The 24,539-nt window shown below is 36.9% G+C and overlaps 1 protein-coding gene across 4 annotated transcripts in view; it reads left to right on the plus strand.

The window, feature by feature from the left end:
* Positions 1 to 894: 894 nt before the first annotated feature.
* Positions 895 to 24,539, plus strand: part of LOC127662769 (lipid droplet-associated hydrolase-like) — a 61,509-nt gene continuing 37,864 nt past the window's right edge. For all 4 annotated transcript variants that reach the window (XM_052154073.1, XM_052154074.1, XM_052154076.1 and 1 more), the window contains exons 1-3: positions 895 to 1,032; positions 3,318 to 3,512; positions 17,866 to 18,000. In XM_052154073.1, coding sequence (XP_052010033.1) covers positions 936 to 1,032; positions 3,318 to 3,512; positions 17,866 to 18,000 — 427 coding nt within the window. In that variant the 5' untranslated portion in view covers positions 895 to 935. The remainder of the gene's footprint in view (positions 1,033 to 3,317; positions 3,513 to 17,865; positions 18,001 to 24,539) is intronic.

Genomic DNA, 24,539 nt, shown 5'->3' on the forward strand with positions numbered 1-24,539 from the left:
GGGCTGCAGGCCGGATGGTCCCCGATGGGGGTATGTAGTGATGGGGTTGTGGCCTGCAGAGGAAGAATGGTAAGGGTTGATAACTGTGGGAAATTATCTCTAACAGCTGTTTGTGTTTGCACATGTTGTGCTGAAAAGCAAACAGTGATAAAAATACTGAAAAGTGTGTAGAAATAAAGACTTATGAATTGTTTATCCTGCTCCCGCTTCCTCCTTTACAAGAGAGCGAAGAACCTGTCACAACTCGTTAGTCTATTCTTTGTGTAAGGCAATGTGGCATTTCATTGTTCAGTTTGTCATCTTTGGCAATGCAATCTCTCATCAAAAGTGGTGTCCCACTTTTTCTATTTTATCTTTTGTTTGGTTTTAGTCCACCAACCCAAAAACTTAAACAAACCGAAGCTTTACAGCAATTTTCTCTCTCTCTCATAAACTCACATACACACAGATGACCTAATACATACGGAAGAGACTATCCAGCCTGGTTGAACTGATGAGGCAAAGCACTTGAATGTGCTAAAACCTGACAGCACAATCTATCATATCAACACAAGAATCAGCATAATATCATATATTATGTATGTACACATTTCATTTAATTTACAACATCACCTGCTCAATGAAAACACATATCATGAGGAAACATTTAATACTACACAATGTTCTACCCTGAATATTAATACTATGTAATATAGCCTACTAGATAGTATAGCTACACATATGTTAGCACAATTCTTCAGCCCATTTCTTCTAGTTTTCTTAACGAAGGTTAAATATTTCAACAATTTATCCTTTTGAAAGTTCTAAATGAATTAACTTGAATCCTTTGCACGCATTACGGTAGGTGGTGCTGTACGCTTCCGTTTGTTCTCAGACTTCAAAAAGTCGTAGAGAAGAAGAAACAGTAGGAAGCGATTTTTGCCCCTTTGGTTTTAATGGTACTTGGTTTGCGAAGATTACCTGTAAATGTCATTACATCTATTCTGACAATCCGTCTCCCCTCGCAAACATTCAAAATAATATCATCTGTCGGTAAGAAATACAATTGAGTCCTTTAAATGTCACAGTAATGTCAAACCGTTTCACTTGGTACAGCATGTAAAGACAAGTGTAAGGTTAATAGAATGAATGGAAATTATAGAACGTGCTAGAGTAATGATAGGGCTTTACAATTTACGCATTTTAATAAAAAACTGTACAACGTCAAGCTTTGATTCAGCATTCAGTGCTACATGTATGCAAAATCACATGCTTAGGCTTTTTAAATTATATTCTTCTTATATTCTCTTCTCATCTGTTCTATTCTAATCTGCATGTTTGCTGAGAACTCTTATCTAGATTAAATTATCAGAGACATACTTAATACAATAACTGACTCTAATTTCCATTGTGCAATGTGTTGCAAGCTGTTATTATCTTCCAAAGTTTGACTTTCATCACACTTAACAGAACTGTTATTTAACAACTTATTAGTTCTGTCTGACTTTTGCTCCACTTGTTATTGTGCTTAAATTGCAAACTTTCTTTCTTTCTTTCTCTCTTTCTTTTTTATTAAAAATGACCTGCTGGAGATCAATATGGTTCGACACATGCACTGATAAAACACATAAGGCTATGTGTCATTAATTATTATTATTATTATTATTGCCTTTATTGTCATTGCCTATAACAACGAAATTTAAATTGCACTTCCCATGGTGGTAACACATAATATGACAAAACGACATCAATACATAAATACATTATAAGAAAGAACAGATAAAATTATAAAGATAGCTAAAATATAGTCATTAAAAATGCAGAGCAATCTAAATGCTCATGAGTTCAGGTATTTTATAGCATTTGGATAAAAACTGTTCAAAAGTCTAGAGGTGCGACCCCAGAAGGATCTGTAGCGCCTTCCAGATGGCAGCAAAATAAAGAGGCCGTGACCTGGATGGGAACAGTCCTGAATTATATTTTTTGCCCGTTGCATGCATCTGGTGTGATATATGTCCACGAGTGAGGGGAGCTGTGTGTGAATAATATTTTGTGCTGATTTCCTAACTCTGTCCAGCGCTTTTTTATCAGCAGCGGTGCAGCTACTAAACCACACCAGAATATCGTGTGAGATAATACTTTGGACAGAACAGTTGTAAAAGGATAAAAGCAATTTCTGGGAGAGGTTAATTTAGAATTAAGAATTATGTCATGAATTATAGTAGGAATAGGTTAAATGATAATATATTTCATGTATCTAAATCAAATTCAGTGGAATTGAACATTATGTGTTTTATTTATTTATTTGTTTGAACTTGTAGCTGGGAAAGTAATATTGCCAGAGGTGGAGTTTATGATTAAAAGGCCCAAGTTTATCTGAGTGACTATTTGTAGCAAATTTTTCTACACTAAATAACGTTGAAAAATATTCATGATTAATGCCAAATATTTGGAAATAATACATTATCTTTCAACTATTTAAAATTGAGTTTGTTAATTGAAGATGTTTAGGGCTAAAGGTTTAATCTGGAACAGTGTCTCTACAGGCAATAGATGCTGAGGCTTTTTGCCCTTAAATATACAGTTTAGACAGTATTTTCTGTAATTTAAACAATTTTGATGCATTTAAGAAACATTGCAATTAAATTGGAGGAATGCTGCTGTCATGCATGTCATGTATATCACATAAACATACATTTTTTACAGGAATATCCTTTGATCATCAAAGACTGGACTATTAGATCTGGACAATTAAGCCAAAGGCTGTGGGTTCAAGTCCCTGAAGTGGGGAATAATAATACAAAGAAAGATTACAGTATTTTTTTTCAATGCTAAATGATCTGCCTTCTTTAATTGAGACTCTGAGAAAGGAAAATATAAGTTAATAAATAATAGTTTCCTGCATGTGTTTTGAAACCATTTCCTCCCATCTCTGATGAATGAATGAATTTGGTGATTTTTAGTCACTCTTTCATAGAAAGCTTAATGTCTACTTGTTTAAAACAAAATGGAAAAGTGTTGCAAAATTCTTTGCTTCTGAGGCACCATTATTGCAATCTCTCATTCCTTTAGATGAGGTGTCCCAATAGTACAACACTTCATTGAAATTGATTTCACCAATGAGAAAACATTAGCCAGCAAATGTTGAGCTCTAAAAATCTGAATCTTTTGGATCTGACTGGTTTTCATTAGAAAGTTCCGTCTAAACTTGTCTAGTGATATGGTGACTTAATCACTTCTTGTGGCCCTTCGACTTGGATTGGTTATTTTGTTTGTAATTTGTTACAGCCATTTATTATTATAATATTCAGTCATTGTTTTCTGGTTTCCTTACATAGGCCCAGAACTGCGTGGAGCTGATACAGTTGATGTGATGTGTAACCCAGGATCTGAGGGGCATAGAGAAGACGGCACTGTGGAGTATGTGTACTGCAGAGGTGTAGTCACTGAACTGCTCAAATATGGACCAACAGACCTGCACGCATCTAGCAAAGGACCAAACCCTCCCAAATTGCTCATCCTTGTCATTCCAGGTAGGTCAAGTCCCTGCATTGCAAAACAGTATGTTTTTTTGATACAATATGAAACTATGTGTATATTAAATACTGTATATCATATGTAAAAGGGGATAGATCAGTACATTCAAATATACCATGATTTAGTGCATGCTGGACTGTTGGGGTTCTCGTAATCTAGTGAATAATAACCAATGCTATAAAGCTAAAGTATGTGCATTCTTAATGAATGAATTAAGGTTTCTCTTATCACCTACATTTACAGTGTATCTACAATTACATTTAGACAATTACAGACTTGTCTTTCTGAACATATTGATTGAACAATGTGAAAATGTTCACTTTAGTAAAATCACACATGCAGTATTCAACACCAAATAGCCTTATTGACCTCAGTTTGCATAAAGACACTCAAATATATGGATAACTCAAAATATCTAATATTTTGCATAGTTACATACACAACATTACAAATTCACATATGATTAGTAGGCAGTTGTTATACCAGCCTGATCTCACATTAAATTTTCCAAGAGTGTGTCGGTTTTTCTTTAGCCGAAATCAGTATATGTTTACAGAATTTAAAAACACTGCCTCCAGAGGCTAAAGCGGTAAGTGTTTCAGAGCATATAAACAATTGTGACATCCATTTATATCCAGGAGATGTCACCAGAAGCCAGTTGTAAAAATAATTGTTTTCCGCTGAACAGGGTATAAAACAGTGAAGAGAAATGTTTGTTTTATTTAATCAACCCCCCCCAACCAAAACCCAAATCTAACCCTAACCATTAGTAGAGACAAAATGCAATGTTAAGGATAAAAATGCAACCTCCTTATCATGCTTGTGATTGTTTATACAAACTTGATTACTTTCTCGTTTGAATGGGGATTAAACTGAGGTCTACCACGCAACTGATGCAACACACTACCAGTCGTGCCACGAGGGAAAGTAATTGTTGTTGAGACGATCCAAATATGTCCAATGGGAGATAGGGCATATCAGTGAGTCGGCATACTGTTGTTGATCCTTGGGTACTGGAACTTTCAGAAACAGCATTTCAACTTCCTGTGTAATCATGATGGCTATACAGCTGCTATACAGGTGAAACTCGAAAAATTAGAATATCGTGCAAAAGTTCATTAATTTCAGTAATTCAACTTAAAAGGTGAAACTAATATATTATATAGACTCATTACAAGCAAAGTAAGATATTTCAAGCCTTTATTTGATATAATTTTGATGATTATGGCTTACAGCTTATGAAAACCCCAAATTCAGAATCTCAGAAAATTTGAATATTGTGAAAAGGTTCAGTATTGTAGGCTCAAAGTGTCACACTCTAATCAGCTAAACACCTGCAAAGGGTTCCTGAGCCTTTAAATGGTCTCTCAGTCTGGTTCAGTTGAATTCACAATCATGGGGAAGACTGCTGACCTGACAGTTGTGCAGAAAACCATCATTGACACCCTCCACAAGGAGGGAAAGCCTCAAAAGGTAATTGCAAAAGAAGTCGGATGTTCTGAAAGTGCTGTATCAAAGCACATTAATAGAAAGTTAAGTGGAAGGGAAAAGTGTGGAAGAAAAAGGTGCATAAGCAGCAAGGATGACCGTAGCCTGGAGAGGATTGTCAGGAAAAGGCCATTCAAATGTGTGGGGGAGCTTCACAAGGAGTGGACTGAGGCTGGAGTTACTGCATCAAGAGCCACCACACACAGACGGGTCCTGGACATGGGCTTCAAATGTCAAACGTCTTACCTGGGCTAAAGAAAAAAAGAACTGGTCTGTTGCTCAGTGGTCCAAAGTCCTCTTTTCTGATGAGAGCAAATTTTGCATCTCATTTGGAAACCAAGGTCCCAGAGTCTGGAGGAAGAATGGAGAGGCACACAATCCAAGATGCTTGAAGTCCAGTGTGAAGTTTCCACAGTCTGTGTTGGTTTGGGGAGCCATGTCATCGGCTGGTGTTGGTCCACTGTGCTTTATTAAGACCAGAGTCAACGCAGCCGTCTACCGGGACATTTTAGAGCACTTCATGCTTCCTTCAGCAGACAAGCTTTATGGAGATGCTGACTTCATTTTCCAGCAGGACTTGGCACCTGCCCACACTGCCAAAAGTACCAAAACCTGGTTCAATGACCATGGTATTACTGTGCTTGATTGGCCAGCAAACTCGCCTGACCTGAACCCCATAGAGAATCTATGTGGAATTGCCAAGAGAAAGATGAGAGACATGAGACCAAACAATGCAGAAGAGCTGAAGGCCGCTATTGAAGCATCTTGGTCTTCCATAACACCTCAGCAGTACCACAGGCTGATAGCATCCATGCCACGCCGCATTGAGCCAGTAATTAATGCAAAAGGGGCCCAAACCAAGTACTGAGTACATATGCATGATTATACTTTTCAGAGGGCCGACATTTCTGTATTTAAAATCCTTTTTTTATTGATTTCATGTAATATTCTAATTTTCTGAGATTCTGAATTTGGGGTTTTCATAAGCTGTAAGCCATAATCATAAAAATTATATCAAATAAAGGCTTGAAATATCTTACTTTGCTTGTAATGAGTCTATATAATATATTAGTTTCACCTTTTAAGTTGAATTACTGAAATTAATGAACTTTTGCACGATATTCTAATTTTTCGAGTTTCACCTGTACAGTAGGTCTATACGTCTTAATATTTGATAGTTACATTTTGAATGTTAGACTACGCCTAGAAAAACGTTGAGCCCTTTAGGTTTTTGGTTGCTCTTGGTTGCCAAATACATACAACAAATACAACATAACTAATGGAACAAGTCAAGCTTGTGTAGAAGTCATTGTCTGGTCCATAGGCGGGTTAGAGAATCACAGCTATCTAAAGCTTTGGACATAAACCAGTCCAGAAAAAGCAGGGAATATGAAGAAATGTTCAGCACATAGTCAGGAATCTACCTTTTTACACTTTGCCCTGAATCAAAAGGAAAATCCCGGTGAAAATGGCTGGATGTGCCACCACTCTTGACCTGTCAGGGGCTTGTAGTGCATTTTTTAGGAGACTTTTTTAAAAGAATTTCAGACTTTTTCTTTTGATGAGGTAGTTTATGCCTCACAATAAAAAATGATCATAGGTGAGGTGTATTCACGTCATTGTCTGTTGCATTTGATATTTATTTTAATTACTTAGATCTTATTATTCAGATTTATAGATTTGGAAAATGGGCATCACATCATTGACTCTTAAATATTGTATGATGCATCTAATATCTAATGGAACCTCATGAAAATGAAGTATCTGTAATTTCTCAGTATAACTGCAAGAGGATGTTTTGTTACGGATCAAGCTGTTTATGAACTTCCATTATAAAGCCAGTTTGTTTTGTAGAAAAATAAGCATCTGAATTTAAAGGAACATTTCACCCAAAAATGAAAATTACATTCTTCTAAAAATCTTAATTTGTGTTCTGCAGAAGAAAGAAAGTCATGCACATCTGGGATGGCATGAGGGAGAGAAAATGATGAGAGAAATTTCATTTTTGAGTGAATGATCCCTTTAAGATTTATTTTGTGGTCACGTGTTCATGATTTATTGGATCTCTTGATGGCTCACACACTTACACATGTTCACTATAAAGTTGTTCTTCCATCTCCAAAAATATTAGTGTATAAATTCACTGGTCCAAAACAGTCACTATGTTCTCATAATTGAAATGATGTACATTTAGCATGTGTTGATTTCCTGACTCAAACTTGTGAGTAAAAAAATTTGCCCCGAGCTGGTTCTGCTGATGACCTTAAAGAGGGTTAATCTTAGTTGCCGCTTTTCACCAGGCTCTGAATGTCACTGAGCATTGGGCTCAATGGACTCTTTGTAGGCAATGGAGAGCCCATACGTAGGGGTTGTTATTGTAGAGCCTGTGCCCTTTTCTCTTGAGATAAGGTAATAATCTCTACAGTCTGGCCAGAGGCTCCCTTGGCTCTTAAATCCACCCAGGGCCAGCACAGGTGCTACAGTTTTTATGAGATGGTTTCGTGTTGTTTAGACCATCACACCGACAAAGTATAAGGCCATGTTTTATCCAACAGTGGTAGATATTTGTAACACCATGTAGTCTAGGGGCAGTGGTGGCTCAGCAGTTGAGGCTCAGTTTTACTGACCAGGGGTTCAAGCCCCAGCACCACCAAGATGCCACTGTTGGGCCCTTGAGCAAGTCCCTTAACCCTACCTGCTCCAGGGGCGCCGTATCATGGCTGACCCTGCACTCTGACCCCAACTTCGCTGGGATATGTGAAAACGAATACATTTCACTGTATATATGCAAAAACCTATGTGTATAATGTGTGACCAAAATAAAGGATTCTAGGATTGTATTCTATTCTTATTACATTTAAGTTCAATGATACTCAGAGAGACACTTTGTTTGACAATGTGCAACAGACTTTGTTGTTTTGATAAAACTGTTCTTTGTGACATTTACTTTTTGGAAGATCAGGTTTATCAATTAAGTGATGAATCTTAAGCTATTACTGTGCTTATTACATGTTAATTACATTGAACTGGTAGTTGTTTTATTCTCTTGTTTTCTGTATCTGTATTTTTCAGTCTTATCACTTAAAATGCCAGTTGTGATGTGTCTTTTTCATTTTATTTATGCAGATTCTCTTCAAAGAGTTCAAGTTCCACTAAAGTCAGGCTAGAAACAAGCACTTTGGCATTTGTGTGTGATACAATAAATGGCAAATCATCTCAGTTCACTTAGCACACAAACTGTGTTAACTGATAGGACCACTGGATGGCAGCAGGTTTGTTGTGTTAGTTGCCTTTTATGTCCCCTGCTGAGCCTGAAGTGCCTTTGTTCTTCAACTAATGAAGAACAATGAGCTTGCTAGAGCACTGGAAATAACCAATAATCGTAGCATAACGATGAGTATCCTAATAATGAGTATCACTGGTATTTTTTAATCCACTGCATTTTTAGCAAATGTTTCCAAGGGGTTTCCCTCCCCTTTTGGTATGGAAACTAATATTCATGTCAGTTTTCATGGCTTATGCAGGGAACAGCCCCACTCCACCATACTTATCTGACCACCTTGCAACTATAGAAAAATTAAATGAAACTCTGACAATTAGACTTCTCTTGCTAGCATTTGATAAGCAGATAGATCAGGAGTTATGATGGACTTGCCAAGGGAGGTTGTTATTTTTGCTTTTTCATGCATTGCTGTGATTTCAGGCATAAAGCTTTTAGGAATGTTAGCCGGAGGTTGAATTTGATTGCCAGTCCAGTGCTGGAAACCACTGATCTCTAACCTCCCATTTATCTGCAGGACAAAGAGATAGAGTGATTGAAGAGTGATATTAACCCAAAAAGTGAAAATCTTTAATTATTTACACAACCTTATGTTGTTCCAAATCTGTATGACTTTCTTTGTTCTGTGGAACACAAAAGGAGACGTTAGGCCAAATGCTATGACCTTAACGTTTCAAGTGCCATACGCCATCGTTTGAGCTACAGGAACACTGTAGCACTGTAATATCACCAAAGTCAGCTTTGCTGAGAAGTCTTTTTAAGGACTCACTATTTATTTGACATCACTGAAGAGTGAATCTGTAATGAGTTTTGAAACATTTTTGTCCTCTTGGACATGCTCATTAGATTCAACATGTCCACTGTTGCTTAGCTACTACAGATTCAGCACAGTAATTACAATGAATCGAAAGTTAAGTGGCAAAAATTACATGATTTATAAACCCCATTTGACGATTTGGAATAACTATTTTCATAAGTTATATTGCCAACATTTATTTTTTTATTTTTAGGGCCTTATTTTAAAACCACAACGTCTTTAGTGCAGTGCTATGCAATACACCACACATGCAAAGTCAGTGGGCATTGCCATGAAGTTTTGGTATTTACATTTTTTTGCTTTAGTGGGTTGAGTAAATAGCATGCTCAAAGCATGGATGTGCTGGTTCCTGATCTGGTTATTGCTCCATCTGTACCTATTATATGTTCCATTCCTTTTTAAGTAAAGGTCGATGCAAAATAAAGATAGTCCATTCACTTAAATTTGGTAGTATAAATGGACCATGCATTAACTATGCCATTATGAATGTCAGGTATATTTCTGTGACAGTGCAGACTGATCTTATATTGAAATTGGAAACAGTAGATTTCTTTTCTTTAGCTAAAATCGTTCTGTGTTTACCCAAATTTGAAACACTGCCCCCTGTGGCCAATGCGTTCAGTGTTGTTCGGTGTATAGGCATTTGTGAGCTCCATTTTCCAGCTGCAATGTCCACAGAGGGGTGCCAAAAGCAAGTTGCTTAGCAAGTTGTTTTCAGCTTTACAGGCAGTAAAACAGTGATTTATATAAACTGTATATATTATATACATATTTTATAAACCGTACCATTCAACCCAATCCTAAACCCAACCATCAGTGGAGTTAAAATGTGACGTTAGAGGGATTTTCCGAATCGCGCTTGTCACTGAATATGCGAACGTGATTACCTCCTGGTTTCAACGTGTGATCCAAACCCAAGTCCCACATTGCTGAGGCAATGTGCTTCCAGTTGCACCAGAACAAATGGTAAACCCACAGGAGCTGATGCAAAAATGTCTAATAGGAGATGCTGCTTGTCAGTGAGTGGATGTACTGTGGCCGATCCTAGGATACTGGAACTCTTGAAAACAACATGCAGACTTCCCGTGTGATCATGTTGGACAATAACACGCTCCATATATGCATGGATAATGTGGAGCTCATCAGGACTAACTGTATGTAGGCTGCGTGAAATTATAAAGAATGTTGGTATAATTAATCATATTGATTTACTGACACAAATCATGTCTGGTATTAAAAGTGATCGATAGCTCTTTGATTTTAACTGCTGGTGGAATCCCTAAACTGCAAATGTGGGAATTGAGATTAGACTTTTTGGTGCAATTGCCTATTTCTCAGGAAATGGCAAATTGCGATTTGAACCACTTAATTAACATACATTACACCCATAGTTTGAGTGCATACACCCACAGATAGTGCAAGAACTCCCTCCCATGGCCACTTTCCTTATTGTGCTGACACAAAAACTATGCTTATAATGCTTAGTCTCTCTTAGTCTTTGAAACCATCAAAAACACAGTAAGGTGTATTAACTAGGCCAATTGAGATTAAACTGACTGCTATATTAAAAATACTTGTGGTGTATTCTCTATTGATTCATAAATTGTTATCCAGCCATCCAGACTCTTCCAGCTCCTGAGGTTGAAGACTCCCCTACTGCCTTTTATCTGGGATTACAATACCTCTTGAATAGTTTGAAAAACCCTCAGAGGATAATCTGTCAGGAGATCTGGCTTTAGTCACCCTTGTGTCTGCATGTTTGCCAGAGTCAATAAGCATTTCCTCTTGTTCATCTTCCTCTACAGACTGGATCAGCTTTATGGCATGTTAAGAGCTAATAAGTTAGACAACTTCACACACTGTTTGCATTAACAAATTCCAGCACTTGCCTAATGCCTTCCTTACGGCAAGTGTCCTTAACTTGTTTAACTTGATTTCTCTTTGTACTTGCATTTTAAAGTCTTATTACCCTATGGTCTTAAAAGCTATTGAGTAGATGTAAGTATAAAAATAAAAAACATCTGTATTCTATAGAATTGTTAATGTTTTTCTCAATACTATACAGATATCTGCTATAACGTATCATTTTTTTTTCCTTCACATGATTACTTTTACACAATGTAAAACCCTGTTTACCCCGAACGTGACCAGTAATGCATCATGACACAATAGATGCTTCCAGTGTAGATAGCATCAGTGATTGTAAAGGGAGCGATTTGCTTTTGATGAGACGCTTGCATCCGATGTAGATTGGGTGTTAGATGTACCTATTCTCTATGTTTTATATATATATATATATATATATATATATATATATATATATATAACATAGAGAATAGGTACATCTAACACCCTATCTACATCGGATGCAAGCGTCTCATCAAAAGCAAATCGCTCCCTTTACAATCACTGATGCTTTATTGCATAGTCATATATATATATATGACTATGCAATAAAGTAAAGCAGTAAGTTCAGTACTCTTAGAGCAAAGCTGACAATTAAGTGAGTAAAAGATTGCAATATATCACAGTTTTGAATCACAGTAAACTAAACATAATGAATGGCAATATTATCATATTACTGCCCAGATACTGATATAATATTGTATTGCCTGGTCCCTGCTGATTCCCACCCCTACTTTTGAGAGCCATTATCCATGCATGATTAAACGCTAAAATTGTTGGTTTAAGGTAATGTTCACAGACTAGACAGTGTTTAAGCACAATGTAGTGCATCCAAAGAGACTCTTTATTTGTATGCCAAATTTGACTAGATATTTATTTCTTTGATATCCACTAGGGTCCTTCATCACTACTGGTGTTTATCCATTGATTTAGTGGCTTCCCTCGTGTGTGTGTGTGTGTGTGTGTGTGTGTGTGTGTGTGTGTTTGTGAGTCAGCAGTGGTTAGTGAGCAGGCAGGATGGTTTGTGTGTGTGACGGAAGGAGAGAAAAAGTGAGAGCACAACTTGCACCTGCAGGGCTACGTCAGTGGTGTGGTAGTCCAGGCAGTCTTGGGGTCAGAGACGGCAGTCAGGGTATCTGTATTATGTCCTGGTGAGTAGTCCTGAATTTATGGACTCAGGGAGAGGAGAAAATGATAACGTGTGGGAGAGGAGAGGATAGCTCATGCTGCTGTCATCTTTTTCTGGTAGGAATGCCTCCTTTGCATTCCTTCTCCCCAAACAGAGGCAAATGGTTTTAGTTCTGTTTCACTATATTGTAGGTGATGTCCATTTAAAGATCTTTGTTTTAACTCCAAGACCAGTGGCTATTCCAAATGGAAGGAGACCTCCCAATATCTTGTAGGAACTTGTTTGAATGTTTGATCGACTGCGATCATGTTGCTCGGTAACTGATGGAGCATTACACTTGTGATGCAAAGGACTTGGGTACGAGTCCTGAGGCACACGCAAGTTAACACATGAGCTGAACGTGTCAAAGAAGCAACACAAAATGAGGTGGTTGCTTCAGAAATTACGTCTTCTATGCCACATTTGCTTTTATGACACTATCTTTTAGGTTCAAATTTAAGCATTAGGGTAGAGTGATAGGATAGAGAGAGGTTTTGTTGATTTAAAACTCAATAGAGCATTAACCTTAAAAATGAAATCAATTTGGGAGAACATTTAACTCTCTTTTTGTGCAATTCTGTGGACATTTCACCTCTGAACAGCCACAATACATGCAAGGAGCGACGTTATCATTTTGCAAAAGATGTCTCATATTTTTCATGAGATCAGGCTCTTACTATGCATAATACATTATCCTTGCTTAATTTGCATAATTAAGCCTTTTTTTTCTGAAAAGTAAAAATACTGTGGCACAAAACTGATTGAACAAAAATGCAGGATCAGCACATTTGTTGTTTCGCACAGCATTATCTCTTTCAATGTGGACAGAAACATTCACTGGAAACTTGTGTTCAGAAAATTGTATAATTATCACCTATAGTTATATCAAGGGTGGAGTAGTGTTTAAAGCTGTTGAGCACTTGTCTCCATTTCCACCTCTCCTGCCCCTATAGATGAAATCGATCTATGGGCCCATGTGTGCCAGTGCATGCTTTGATTCCATCTTTGCCTTCAGAGCAAGAAAGCCAGTGGCTTTATTGTGGTGCCTGGATGGGAAAAACCTGCCATTTCCAATAACACTGGCTTGAAGCAGTTCAGAATTTGAGCATGTCAAGTCCCATCTGAAAGAGATTTGGAAACCCTCAGCATGAATGAAAACATACAAATGGATTTAATCAGTTTGAAGAAAGCTCAGAAGGGCTGCTGTTGGCCCTCACCACTCATTGCCTGCCCATTGGTCTATCAGTGCAGCATATCTCCGTGTGCACTGCCTTAGCTGTGAGGACTGGAAGAGTAGAGAACAGTGCTCCACTGCTAGAATAGTTCACCCAAAAACTGAAAACTATGTTCATTACCACAGAAAACAATTTTGACTAGTCCCTCCGTTTGTAAAAAAAAAAATCCCTGTAAAGTAATGCACTTAAATTGGAAGTTTATGGGACAAGTGTGCCAAAGGTTTTATAGGGGTCATGAAATGCCTTTTTTAATAACTTTAATATGTTCTTTATGGTTCACTTAAAATATTAGTATTCATCATTTGGTATCATAACCCCTTTAAAGCAGAAATTGACGCTTTTAATTTTAATAAAAGCATTTACATGATTTAGTTAACATTGTTAAGTTTTGTTACATTGTTTAGTTAAAATAAATGCTCAAGTTGCTTAAATTGTCCTTTTGAGAGTGGACAAAAGCTTTTCTCAGTGGATAGAATATCTACATTATTCCTGTGGATGGCATTTGCTCAGTGTCTTGTCAATATCTTGCAAAACTTAATAGGATTACATGGCATAAATAAATGTATTTATTTATATAAAATTTGTATCCAAAAATGAAGTATGGTTAAAAAAGGAAAACACAAACAAAGCATTAGCCTACCCATATACTTCAGCATACATCACCTTAATACATGCTTATATCATTCACAGTATTTTATGTATTTAACACATGCTTAAATCACTCAAACCATTCCAGGGACATGCATAACAGTTTAAAACAATATAATTCCCATTACACATGTTCTCATTACACATATAACACATATTACACTTATTCACTAAACTAGAAAACACTCTGGGCTATAAATCATTAAATGAGATATGGTTCATATTAAATTTGCATACCCAGTTCTTGCACATGTAGAAAACGTGATCAAACTCCACACATGCAGTCCATATGCATCCTTAAAAATGATCATAACAAACACTCAGTTTTAACATACAACTCATGTGAACACATATTTAATGTAATTTATAAGCATTTTGTGTCAAATTTGATATACCCAAAGAATTATCAACCAATGATCAAAACCAGAAGCTCTCCTGCAATGTATGCTTTCACGTCTCTAACACGAGAGAGTTCCCAAAAGCGGGCATCGCCAAACTCTGAAAGGGGCCACATCCAATTCAAATTACATTACATGAAATTTCTCCACTTGGTTACATAAGATATCTTGTTTTAAATTAGTAGGTAGCATCGTATATTAAATATCCTTCCCCAGGTAGACAATCCTAGAGTGCACCGTGATGAGCTTGGTGATAAAATGGTCTAAATCCAAGATGGCGGACAAAGCAAGGTCAATTTTGATTATAAATATAAATACAATTCATTCAATACTGAAAATTAAATAATTGAAAACTGACCATATTACCTAAATGTCTGTGTGCTATTTATGCATGAACATTACGTGACAGTGTGTGAACATTACGTGACATACGTGCCATATAACATGTTTGGCTGCAGTTTCCCATTGAAATGTCCAAAAATGGGTGCCAAAAGTGTGTGATACTGTGTCGTAATCAGACAAGGCTTTTAAGGCAAATATTAGATGGTGGTTTTAATTAGTAAAATGTACCTCCCTTAACTAAAACTTTAACTTAAACCTAATCAAAACCTAATCAATCTAAAAATCTAATGAGAGATAGACACAAAACAGACATCCTTACCCACAACACCTAAATCTAACCATTAGTGTCCGAAAACAAAATGAGAAATAAAAAATGAAAAAGCTAATCACGCCATCTTGTGTCACTTCTATGACATTCTCATCTCGCGTATCAGCTTGCGCGCTTGGCAGGCCACGGTTTGAGACCAGACGAGTCCTGAGTGATGAGAAGGTGAGCTACCACGGAAGCTAATCACATTGGAATAAGTGTGTAAATGTTGATGATTCTGTAATACAAGTGTTAAAATTAATAGTTTTTCAAATTACGTGTTGCAGTACAAGTGTTTCGATATCAAAACACAGCAGTGTGTGAGTAATGGTGCTAAAATAAATGTTTATAAAGTCATAATCAGCCATTTGTAGTCGTGATTTGTGTAAAAGTGAATAAAACGCACAGTTGTTGTAGCTCCTCTTCTGTTCATTTTACCAGGAAACTGCGACAAAATGTAGAATTCGGCATGTAAATGTCAGTTTGCAAAAATTTTGTTATAGTAACATTCTTTCTAGGAGACTAGGTTGCTATTTGAATTATGCGCCGAGTTGCCACTTATGTAGAGCAATCCAAATCTGTCTCTTAACGAGTTCCATTTCAGTGAGGATGCTGCCATAGAAGGCAGGAGATGGCGTGGCAGCTCACTAGGTTTTGTAACAGACCCATGGTTTTGGTACATCGTGACACTGCTTGCCTCAAGAGTAGATTGGATGTGAAAAACCTCTTGAAATTATCTTCTGTGGTAATTGACAACTTGCCACATATAAATGCTGGTAATAGACTACACTTGCTAGTGTACGACTAGTACAGTGCACGGCTGTTTTTATACCCCTGGTTTAATTAATTTTGAGAGAATTCAAATAAAATAAACCTTAATATGTGTGTCAGGGCACTGGAAGTGAGGACCCAAATGTAGAGATGAACAGTCAAAGGGATTTATTGAAACAGACCAGTTAATAGAGAAACGCAGTCTATAATCCAAACACAGGCAGTAGCAGATGAGTGGAGATGTCAATGGTAAGTAAACTGAGGCAACCAGGTGTCGAGGAGAGTAGGCAAATCCACAAGGAGGGAATATATGAAACTGAGAGCGATAATAATCCACTCGACCCAGGAACGGTGATTGTGACCAGCGGGAAATATACTAGAGAAACAAAACCAATAAGAGAACAAACAAGATCTTCATGAAACAATCCAGCCACTAACAGTACACACGAGGGAGCTAAAGTAGGGTGCGAGTAATAGAACAGGTGCCATTGATAATATGGCGATAAGTGCGAACAAGCATTGTCAAGGTAATGCTGCTAGCGTCCTCCACGTGGCAACTGAAAAACACATGAGGGAAAGGGAAACACACAGACAAATAAACTTCTAAACAAGAAAACGAAGGGTAGTCCTGACAACGTCGTGACATTGTAATTACTTATGTGACTCAGCAAAATTGTTTTTTTTTTTTATTTTGTAACTAAAATGCTTAACTAGTAGGCTAACTGTTAACCAACTATTATCAAATCAAGTGTATGGCCATAAACGTTTTCGATGTTAGCACAAGCGCAATATGATTAATATGTCTGATTCATAACTGGGTGTTCACATTACGCAAATAATTTCTTTCCATTTTTGTATGCACAAATTGTGCTTTTATGCCAGAACAAATAAAAAAATTTTGGTAACACTTAAAATCATCAGAAGCGTGTTTATAGAGGCATTGTGCAAGCTGAAAATCTACTTTGATTAATGACTTTGGGTGTTTGAAATGAAAATATCAAAGCGAGAAGTAATGGTTATTAGTTTCTGAGCTGCAAAATTCACGCTCCTGGTAGTTTGGGTTCAAGAGCATATTACTGACCCCCAGTCTCAGTTACTAACTAATTAACATTCGGTCTTAATTCGAAAATTATTTTGTTACTGTCTGTCTGTGTAGTCTTAGTGTCTTGAACTTTCATTTGCATACCTTCAGTAGTCCCAAAATAAACATGTCTTCAATGATACTGTAGGTTATTCTTAAACCTCTGTCTATCTCTTTGAAAACAAATAGCGAGAAAGCGAGACATTCAAAGAACATTCAAACATTAGTGTGATGCTTTTACATGTGATCTCACCAAAAAGTTACACACAGCAACAACACTACATTTATTACCATCTGAGGCTGCGGCTTGTCGATACTCTCTTGACCAAGAGGGTGAGTTGGCTGTGGTCACACAGAGTGCTCATTGTTCTGCAGTGGAGGCAGCTGTGTATCAGGGATGCCATTTATCTCCTTATCTCCTCCCAGTCAGAGTTAACCTCTTCTTTGAAGACCAACAGAGCTGCGTCAGCAGGCCTGGAACAGGTCTCTACTCTTGTTTAAACCAGGATTAAAGAAAACACAGACCTCCAGCACCTAACTCAGTTGTTTGACTGATGGACAGATTTTTAAGAGGACCATGAGGCAATTCTTGATTAAAAAAATTATATATTTAATATTTAGTTAATAACTTAAAACAATATTTAAAGCTGAAGTGTATAATTTCTGTGCCACCAAACAGAATTTTAACAATAAACATTATTTTCAAACAGCTTTCTCAGGGTTCAGGTGATCAGGCTGAAATCAACGTACCAGAAAGTTGCAAACTGTATTTTTAACATTATCATTTTGGAGCTGGTTTAGGTGAGAGGAAGGCATTCTTGCCATCTTTTAAATGGAAGCATCTTCTGTGAGAAATACAAATGTGTGGCTGAACAATGCTTTCATTTTCATATTTTCATCTCTTCTCAGGTAACCCAGGTGTAGTTGGCTTCTATAAGACGTACATGTGGACACTGTATCAGACATTCCTCAGGCGATATCCAGTGTGGGCTGTGAGCCATGCTGGACACTGTATGCCTCCTGACACTTTTGATATGATTGAAGGTGGGATATTTTCTTCACACATACACATACACACACTCACGCACGTACATGCACAGAACCACATACAGTATATATGAATGTGTATGTATATATATACTGCATGTAACGAGAGAGCGAGAGACAGATATGAAAACCCAACAGTATGGGTGAGAGGACATACTGTATAGTATCTGTCCTAAGATACTATTTACTATTTTACAAATTTATGTGTGCAGGTGGACAATTTTTCCACTAATCCACTAAAACTTCTTAAGCACTTCTCAAAGCCATATAGAAAGGATCCAAAAATGAAAATTCTGCCATCATTTACTCACTTTCAATGCTTTTTCACTACAATGGTGACAGAGACTGTAAGTCCCAAATATTGTTCATAACATTTTATGTGTTCCACAACAGAAAGAAAGTCATACAGTTTTGGCACAATATGAGGGTGAATAAGTAATGACAGAATAATTTTTGGATGCACTAACACTTGAATTGTGTTTACAAAATATTAAAGTGAAAACAGCACAGAGGGATTATGACATCATAGGTCATCCTTTGAAGCCCTCTCTGTGCTCTCCTCTGTGACTCAGCATGATGGCATCACCACTGAGCTCATGTAGTCAGTAGATGGCAGCAGACAATTAAGTGACTTCAGCTATGCTGAGAAATAATTATCTGTCATGCATATCTTACCCTGTATTGTATCCTTTGGACTGCAGTTCTTTTTGAGGTTGTTTTGCTCTTTATTTGTTCAAAATATGTCCCTACACAAGGCATACAATATTTCGGGGACTGGCATATCTGATATGCTTGTTTGTAGTGTCTGTTTGATAATGCAGGAAGCTCCTCCTGCAATCCTATAACAGAGTGCGCAGTTAGGTGGATTCGTTCAGGACTGGCAAACCGAGCCAAGTGGCCTCTCCCTCCTCTCCCTGAACAAGTCTTTGAAAGTCCAGTATGTTCATCCGTAAAGGAGTGTGGACATTTTTATTGAGCCTGATACATGGGAAAGACATTACCTTGCCCTCACCTGTAATAAGACAAACCACATGCAGATGGCTGGGATCTCCAAAAACAGCACCTCTACAGACTTGCTTGATGGATTGGAACATCCAGGTGGATACTGGTCCCATTCGGTCTACTGCTAGGACACATAAGTTGCAGTCACCATGCATTTCTCAAAATGTTTTGTTTTCGCTATTTACCATCTGACCACCAGAAATGATGATGCATATTCTTCAATAAAAAAAAAAATCGTCCTTAATAATATCTTAAAGATGCAGAATCAATCAAGGTTTGAAAAGTGAACAGTGAATATTTAGTTATTTCAAGGATTATATCACCACAACAATTACAATTCTGTCATTATTTAGTCACCCTCATGTTGTTACAAAACTTGTTTGACTTCTAAAAGGTGGTTTTATGGAATAGCTACTGTGCTTGCAAATGTGCCGTGGCTCATCCAGAACACATAATGTTTTTACGAACTGAAACATCAACAATTACTTTTTCTTTAATGTGAACACATGGAAGGCTTTTACCAAATCAGTCATAGAGTATTCAGTGACAGGCAGCTTTGGCTCACACAACAGATGATGGCATCGATTGCTGTTCATATCATGTCACGCAATCACGAGCGCGATGATTAAAAGTCAAATTTTAGCAGCAAAATCGAATGTGCCAAAAGATGACAACAAGCGGCAGGCTTTAGCCAAGGCAGCACAGATAAAAGAGAGAACGCAATTAAAGTTAGATTTCTTTTCCCCAAACTCGCTATTTGAGTGACATTCTTGATTACCATCAACGGGCGTCTTAAGCGGGGTGGTATCAAATATGCAAGGCTTTTCTTTCCCGGCACATTGTCTTGTTCATCTCAGTGATCCATCTCTCATCATGTTCTACCATTTGGTTCACAGATGCCCTTGTCCAAAGAAATAGCTGCTTGTATTACTGCCCATTGCTGAGGATGTAGTATATCAAGCCATATACAACTAAAGACTGCAAAGAGAGTTTTTGCACTTTATCATTTAGATCATGTGCAGAGCATGTTTTTATGAATGTTCAAGTAAATTTAGCCAATTGTAGTTGATTTATAAATCAATTGATTTTCATATGCATAGAGTAGTTTGAATACATATGGATAAGTAAAAAAAATTACTTGGGTACACACAGGATTTAAAGGTTTTAGATTGGATTTGAGGCAGGTGCAAAACTGCATTAAGTTCAATAAAATTTTAAAAGTTTCAACTTAGCAAATGACTTTGTTCAAATGCTGGTCGTTCAAATCTATTCTAATGTAGATTTCATGGCATTAGCAGGTGGTTTAGCAGCCATATCTTTTTAGATATCATGATTCCAAAAAGTGGGAGGCAGAGACTATGTTTTAAGTGTCTTGACCACCTTGCAAAAAAAAAAAACATATATAGACAGACACATGAAACGACAACTTCTCAATTGGTTGCATCAGCTGACTGAATGAATACATGAGCAGTAAGAAGTAATCTACTTTATCTACTGCCCATTTACCTGCCTTTCAGCAAGGACTATTTGGTGAACATTAAATCACCTACTTAATATTCATGAGCAGAGTTGAGAAGGTACAGTATATAATCATTATAACACCTCTGATAGAATGTTTCATATAGATTAAATGTACTTTCCGAGCATGAACCAAAATGATTTAGCTTTGTAGCTTATTTTCCAGATTTAGACAAGCCTGAAAAACAGGATGCAAAAAAAAGAAAAGGGAAAAAAGAATAGCCGATTCTACAATTGGTGGTCTTCCACCTGCGTCAAATGTGGTTTACACTTTCTTTTTATATGACCCTTCGAACAACTCCAGGCTTTCAAATTCACCTTCCTTCTCCATAAGTCACTTGTGGCTTTCTTGCGAGGGCACTCTGAATGCTGCCCATTGATTTACTACTGTTCAAAGAGCACTTGGTCAGCCAAGGGTCAGCAGCAGGCATGGTTATTCGGAACCCAGAGAAACATCGTTTCGAATGGGGAAATATCCAGTCCAGCACTGCCATGGAGTGACTTAAGTGTTCATTGATAAGATCTTAAACTCCCACCCTCAAACACTTTTGCATTATAGGGCCATTCTTATTAAACCGCATGATGAAGCAATATTACATCCCTGTGTCTCTCAAACATAAACAAAAGCAGGGGGATAAGTTAGCGAGGTAAACATGCCAAACCTCTCTATGGAGGTACTGTTTCTGTGGTTGGCAATTTGTGATTGATGCCTTTGATTACAGAAAAAATATCTGTTAATACAAAAACAGGGAACATTTTGGACTCTGCCAATGTCAATAACCCTGGCCTGGGTCAAGCCGTCCTCCACACCTACACATCTCAGTCATTTTGTCAGAAATTATTAAGAAAGCTACTACTCAAACCCTACATTTTCTTCTCTGATATGACTAAATTGCCCACTATTTATGCCCAAACTATTAAATCAGGTATTAAAAATTGATTGAAACTTTTAAGATTGCCTAGGGATTAGTATGGGGGTAATGGATTGCTCTTAGTGATTTGGTTGATGTTTCCATTTTGCCAGATGTAGTCAGGTTGAGTTTAGTGTTTGTCTTGTTGATTGTAAGCATGCATTTTGGTCGGGAAAAAGGCAGACGCATATCAACCATTTTAAAACATTGCATTTTTTAAAAAAGTAGGCTAATATTTCAAAATGCAATAAGTAGTAATAGCTTATCCTCTTAGTAATAATCGCTGGTTGGATGCCTGGTGGTCTGTGCGATCTAACAACATCTGTTTTTCAGTTTCCAGTTTAAAAGATGGCCTTTTAAATGAAATTAGTAGGGTTTGGCTACTTTTGGTCTTAGAGACTACTGGTCCTATCTTTCCATTATCTCATTTGCTGATGTAGATCCTGCTTTCATTTATAATACATGCTTTATATTCAAATAGCATTTTTCTCTGTTTGAAAAACAAACAAATTCTTGATTTTATGAGATACTCTATGCTGTCTTACATGAGCAAAGGGAAACCCCTTCGGTATCCACCCATTTTTAATCAATAACACCACTGGTTCTTTTTGAGATTAATATTCAGTAACCTTATCCCTGGAAGAAAAACACACCGCATTTATCACACATTTTTGAGAGGAGATATAATCACTTAACAGCTTGCTCTCTATACATCTCTGAACTCTGCATGGCCAAAAGATTGTTATTTTGTATTGAGGAATATGTTGCTTTTTTTTAACCATTCGTCAAAGCTGCTTTCATTTTATTACTTTTCCATATATAGAAGGATTTTATTTTGGATTAATCTAAACCCCCTTGTCTTATGGGCTAAGACTGTGGTCTTAAAGTCAACACAAAATCAGGACCCGAATTACTTCCTAATAATCATTCCAGTTTTTATTGTGCACGATTCATCACTGCATGATATTCCATAGTTAAAAATGTTTGGCTTTGTAATCTTTTATCATATTGTACTACAATTTCTTTCTCCACCTCTGAAACGACTTTCCTTTTTCCCTAATGTAGGCCGCACAGGCCGCCAACAGCCAGATATTTAAGCATTGTTTTCTTCTCAACACTGTCATTACTGGAAAAATCAAGTTTTCTTATTTAAATATTACTTGAAGTTTTGGGCTCATAACAGAAATACATATGTTCATTGAACTTATTTATCTTAGAAATATATAGCCTTAAGATTTTAAGTGTTGATAACTCCAAACAATTAAGTAAAAAAAATTAAGGATCTGGAGAATACCAAGAATCCCTTGTCTTGAATGATTTAATAATGTTTCATTGGTCAAAGGGAACGTATGGGGAAATTTAATAGTTGTTAAGAATTTATAGAGGTTTTAGCTCTTTTTTTTTTTTTTTTTTGTATTATTTATGTTGTTTTGTTGCAAATAGTTGTTTTGTGTGATGACACTCTTAGGGTGATCTGCATCCCCTTTGGTCAAGTTGGACCCTGTAAATTCTCATTTTTCCTAGTGCAAGTGCAACTGAAGTACAGGTTTATCTGTATTTCAGTGGAGAATTAAGTTTGAATTATTCAGTTATTATTCAGTTATTATTCACTAATATAAAGTAGAAACAACAATATTCAAATGGTCAATCTGGGTTAAATCTACTTGCATCCAGTTACCTTAACTAACAGCAAATAGTTAAGTTCATATGATCACCAAGTTAAGTGAACTTAATTACACCAGTTTTGAAGATGCCATTACTCAATTCAATTGAGGGAACGAGTTTACTCAGTCAGTTGAGTGAAGTAAACTTTTTTTAATAGAGAAGTAAATTGCTTTACGGATGCTGTTTCGCGTTCACTTCAAATTGTGCACTGATTGATACTGAATTTGCACTGATTTATATCCATTTATATCAATTTTGCTTTTAAAATAGCATCCTCTTACGCAGGTACAAATACTGGCTGCAGAAATATGTTTGTGAAAGTTTTCATAGCAATAGTTTAAAGTAATAATGTTTTTGTTTTTTTAAAGAAACGAATAAGTAAATGCATGACTATTCATTTTGTAATTGTGTGGGGGGGGGGGGGTCTTTCTCTACTTAACATGATACCTGAAGTCTGCTATATCACATTTTCAGCATCAGGATGTACCGTAGGATTCTTGTGTAAATAGCGGACCTCCTCAAATGTTGGTGGATGTGTGTTTAATGTGTAGGATAGATTTAAACGTTCATGAGGTAATCCGGTGAGGCCACTCAGTGTGTGAACTTGACAGTCCTATTGGTGTTTGGGCTCTGAGCTCACAGTGCCCCTCTGTGCTGGTAGATAAACATGTAAGGCTCCTTAGTAGGCAAAAATGAGTGAGAACCTTTGAAAAAAAAAAACGAGATCAGATTTGGAAAATTGGAAATGAGGGGTAAGGAGTGGTTAGGGAGAGCTAAATGTGTGTGCATGCACAGGTCAGTGACTTCATAGCTTAGTGTCTGATCTTTCACTCATATTCATGAATGAAAATAGCCCAGTACATTTGTCTTTTAAGAAAATATTATTGGTTGAATAGTTTTTCTGAAATGATTTGTGTGCACCAGAATTGTTCCCCTTTAAGCCCTACTGACTACTCAGTATCCCAAAACAAAGTACAATATTTTTTTATAGCACAGTACGTTGCAGCTTTTTGGCAAAACAATTATTTTGCTGTATATGGATCGAAATCTTCTGTAATGTACCGTATATCCTTAATATAGAGTTCACATAGTAGCTATGAGAAAACGGTTTCTTTAACTAGCAATTAAGTAAGGGGTAATGTTCAGGCAGTTAGTCATTATCGCATAATAAACCCAGACATGGTGATGTGTCACCCTAAAGGTTTTATCCAACTTATTGCATATCTGCTTCTCAAATAAATAAATGGACTTGGAATATTGATTTCAGTTTAATAGATTTTTTATTATGTGAGAAAACATAGTCAATGGACAGATACCAGGGACATGAAACTAGTATAGCTATGTAGGAGATCAGTTGTCTAGGACAACTGCCAATTATACAGTTTAGCAGTCATTAAACAAAAATATTTGACCACAGAATGCTATAATTGACCAATTGGA

This window comes from Xyrauchen texanus, chromosome 22 (assembly GCF_025860055.1).
Source record: "Xyrauchen texanus isolate HMW12.3.18 chromosome 22, RBS_HiC_50CHRs, whole genome shotgun sequence".
Classification (NCBI taxonomy): Eukaryota; Metazoa; Chordata; class Actinopteri; order Cypriniformes; family Catostomidae; genus Xyrauchen; species Xyrauchen texanus.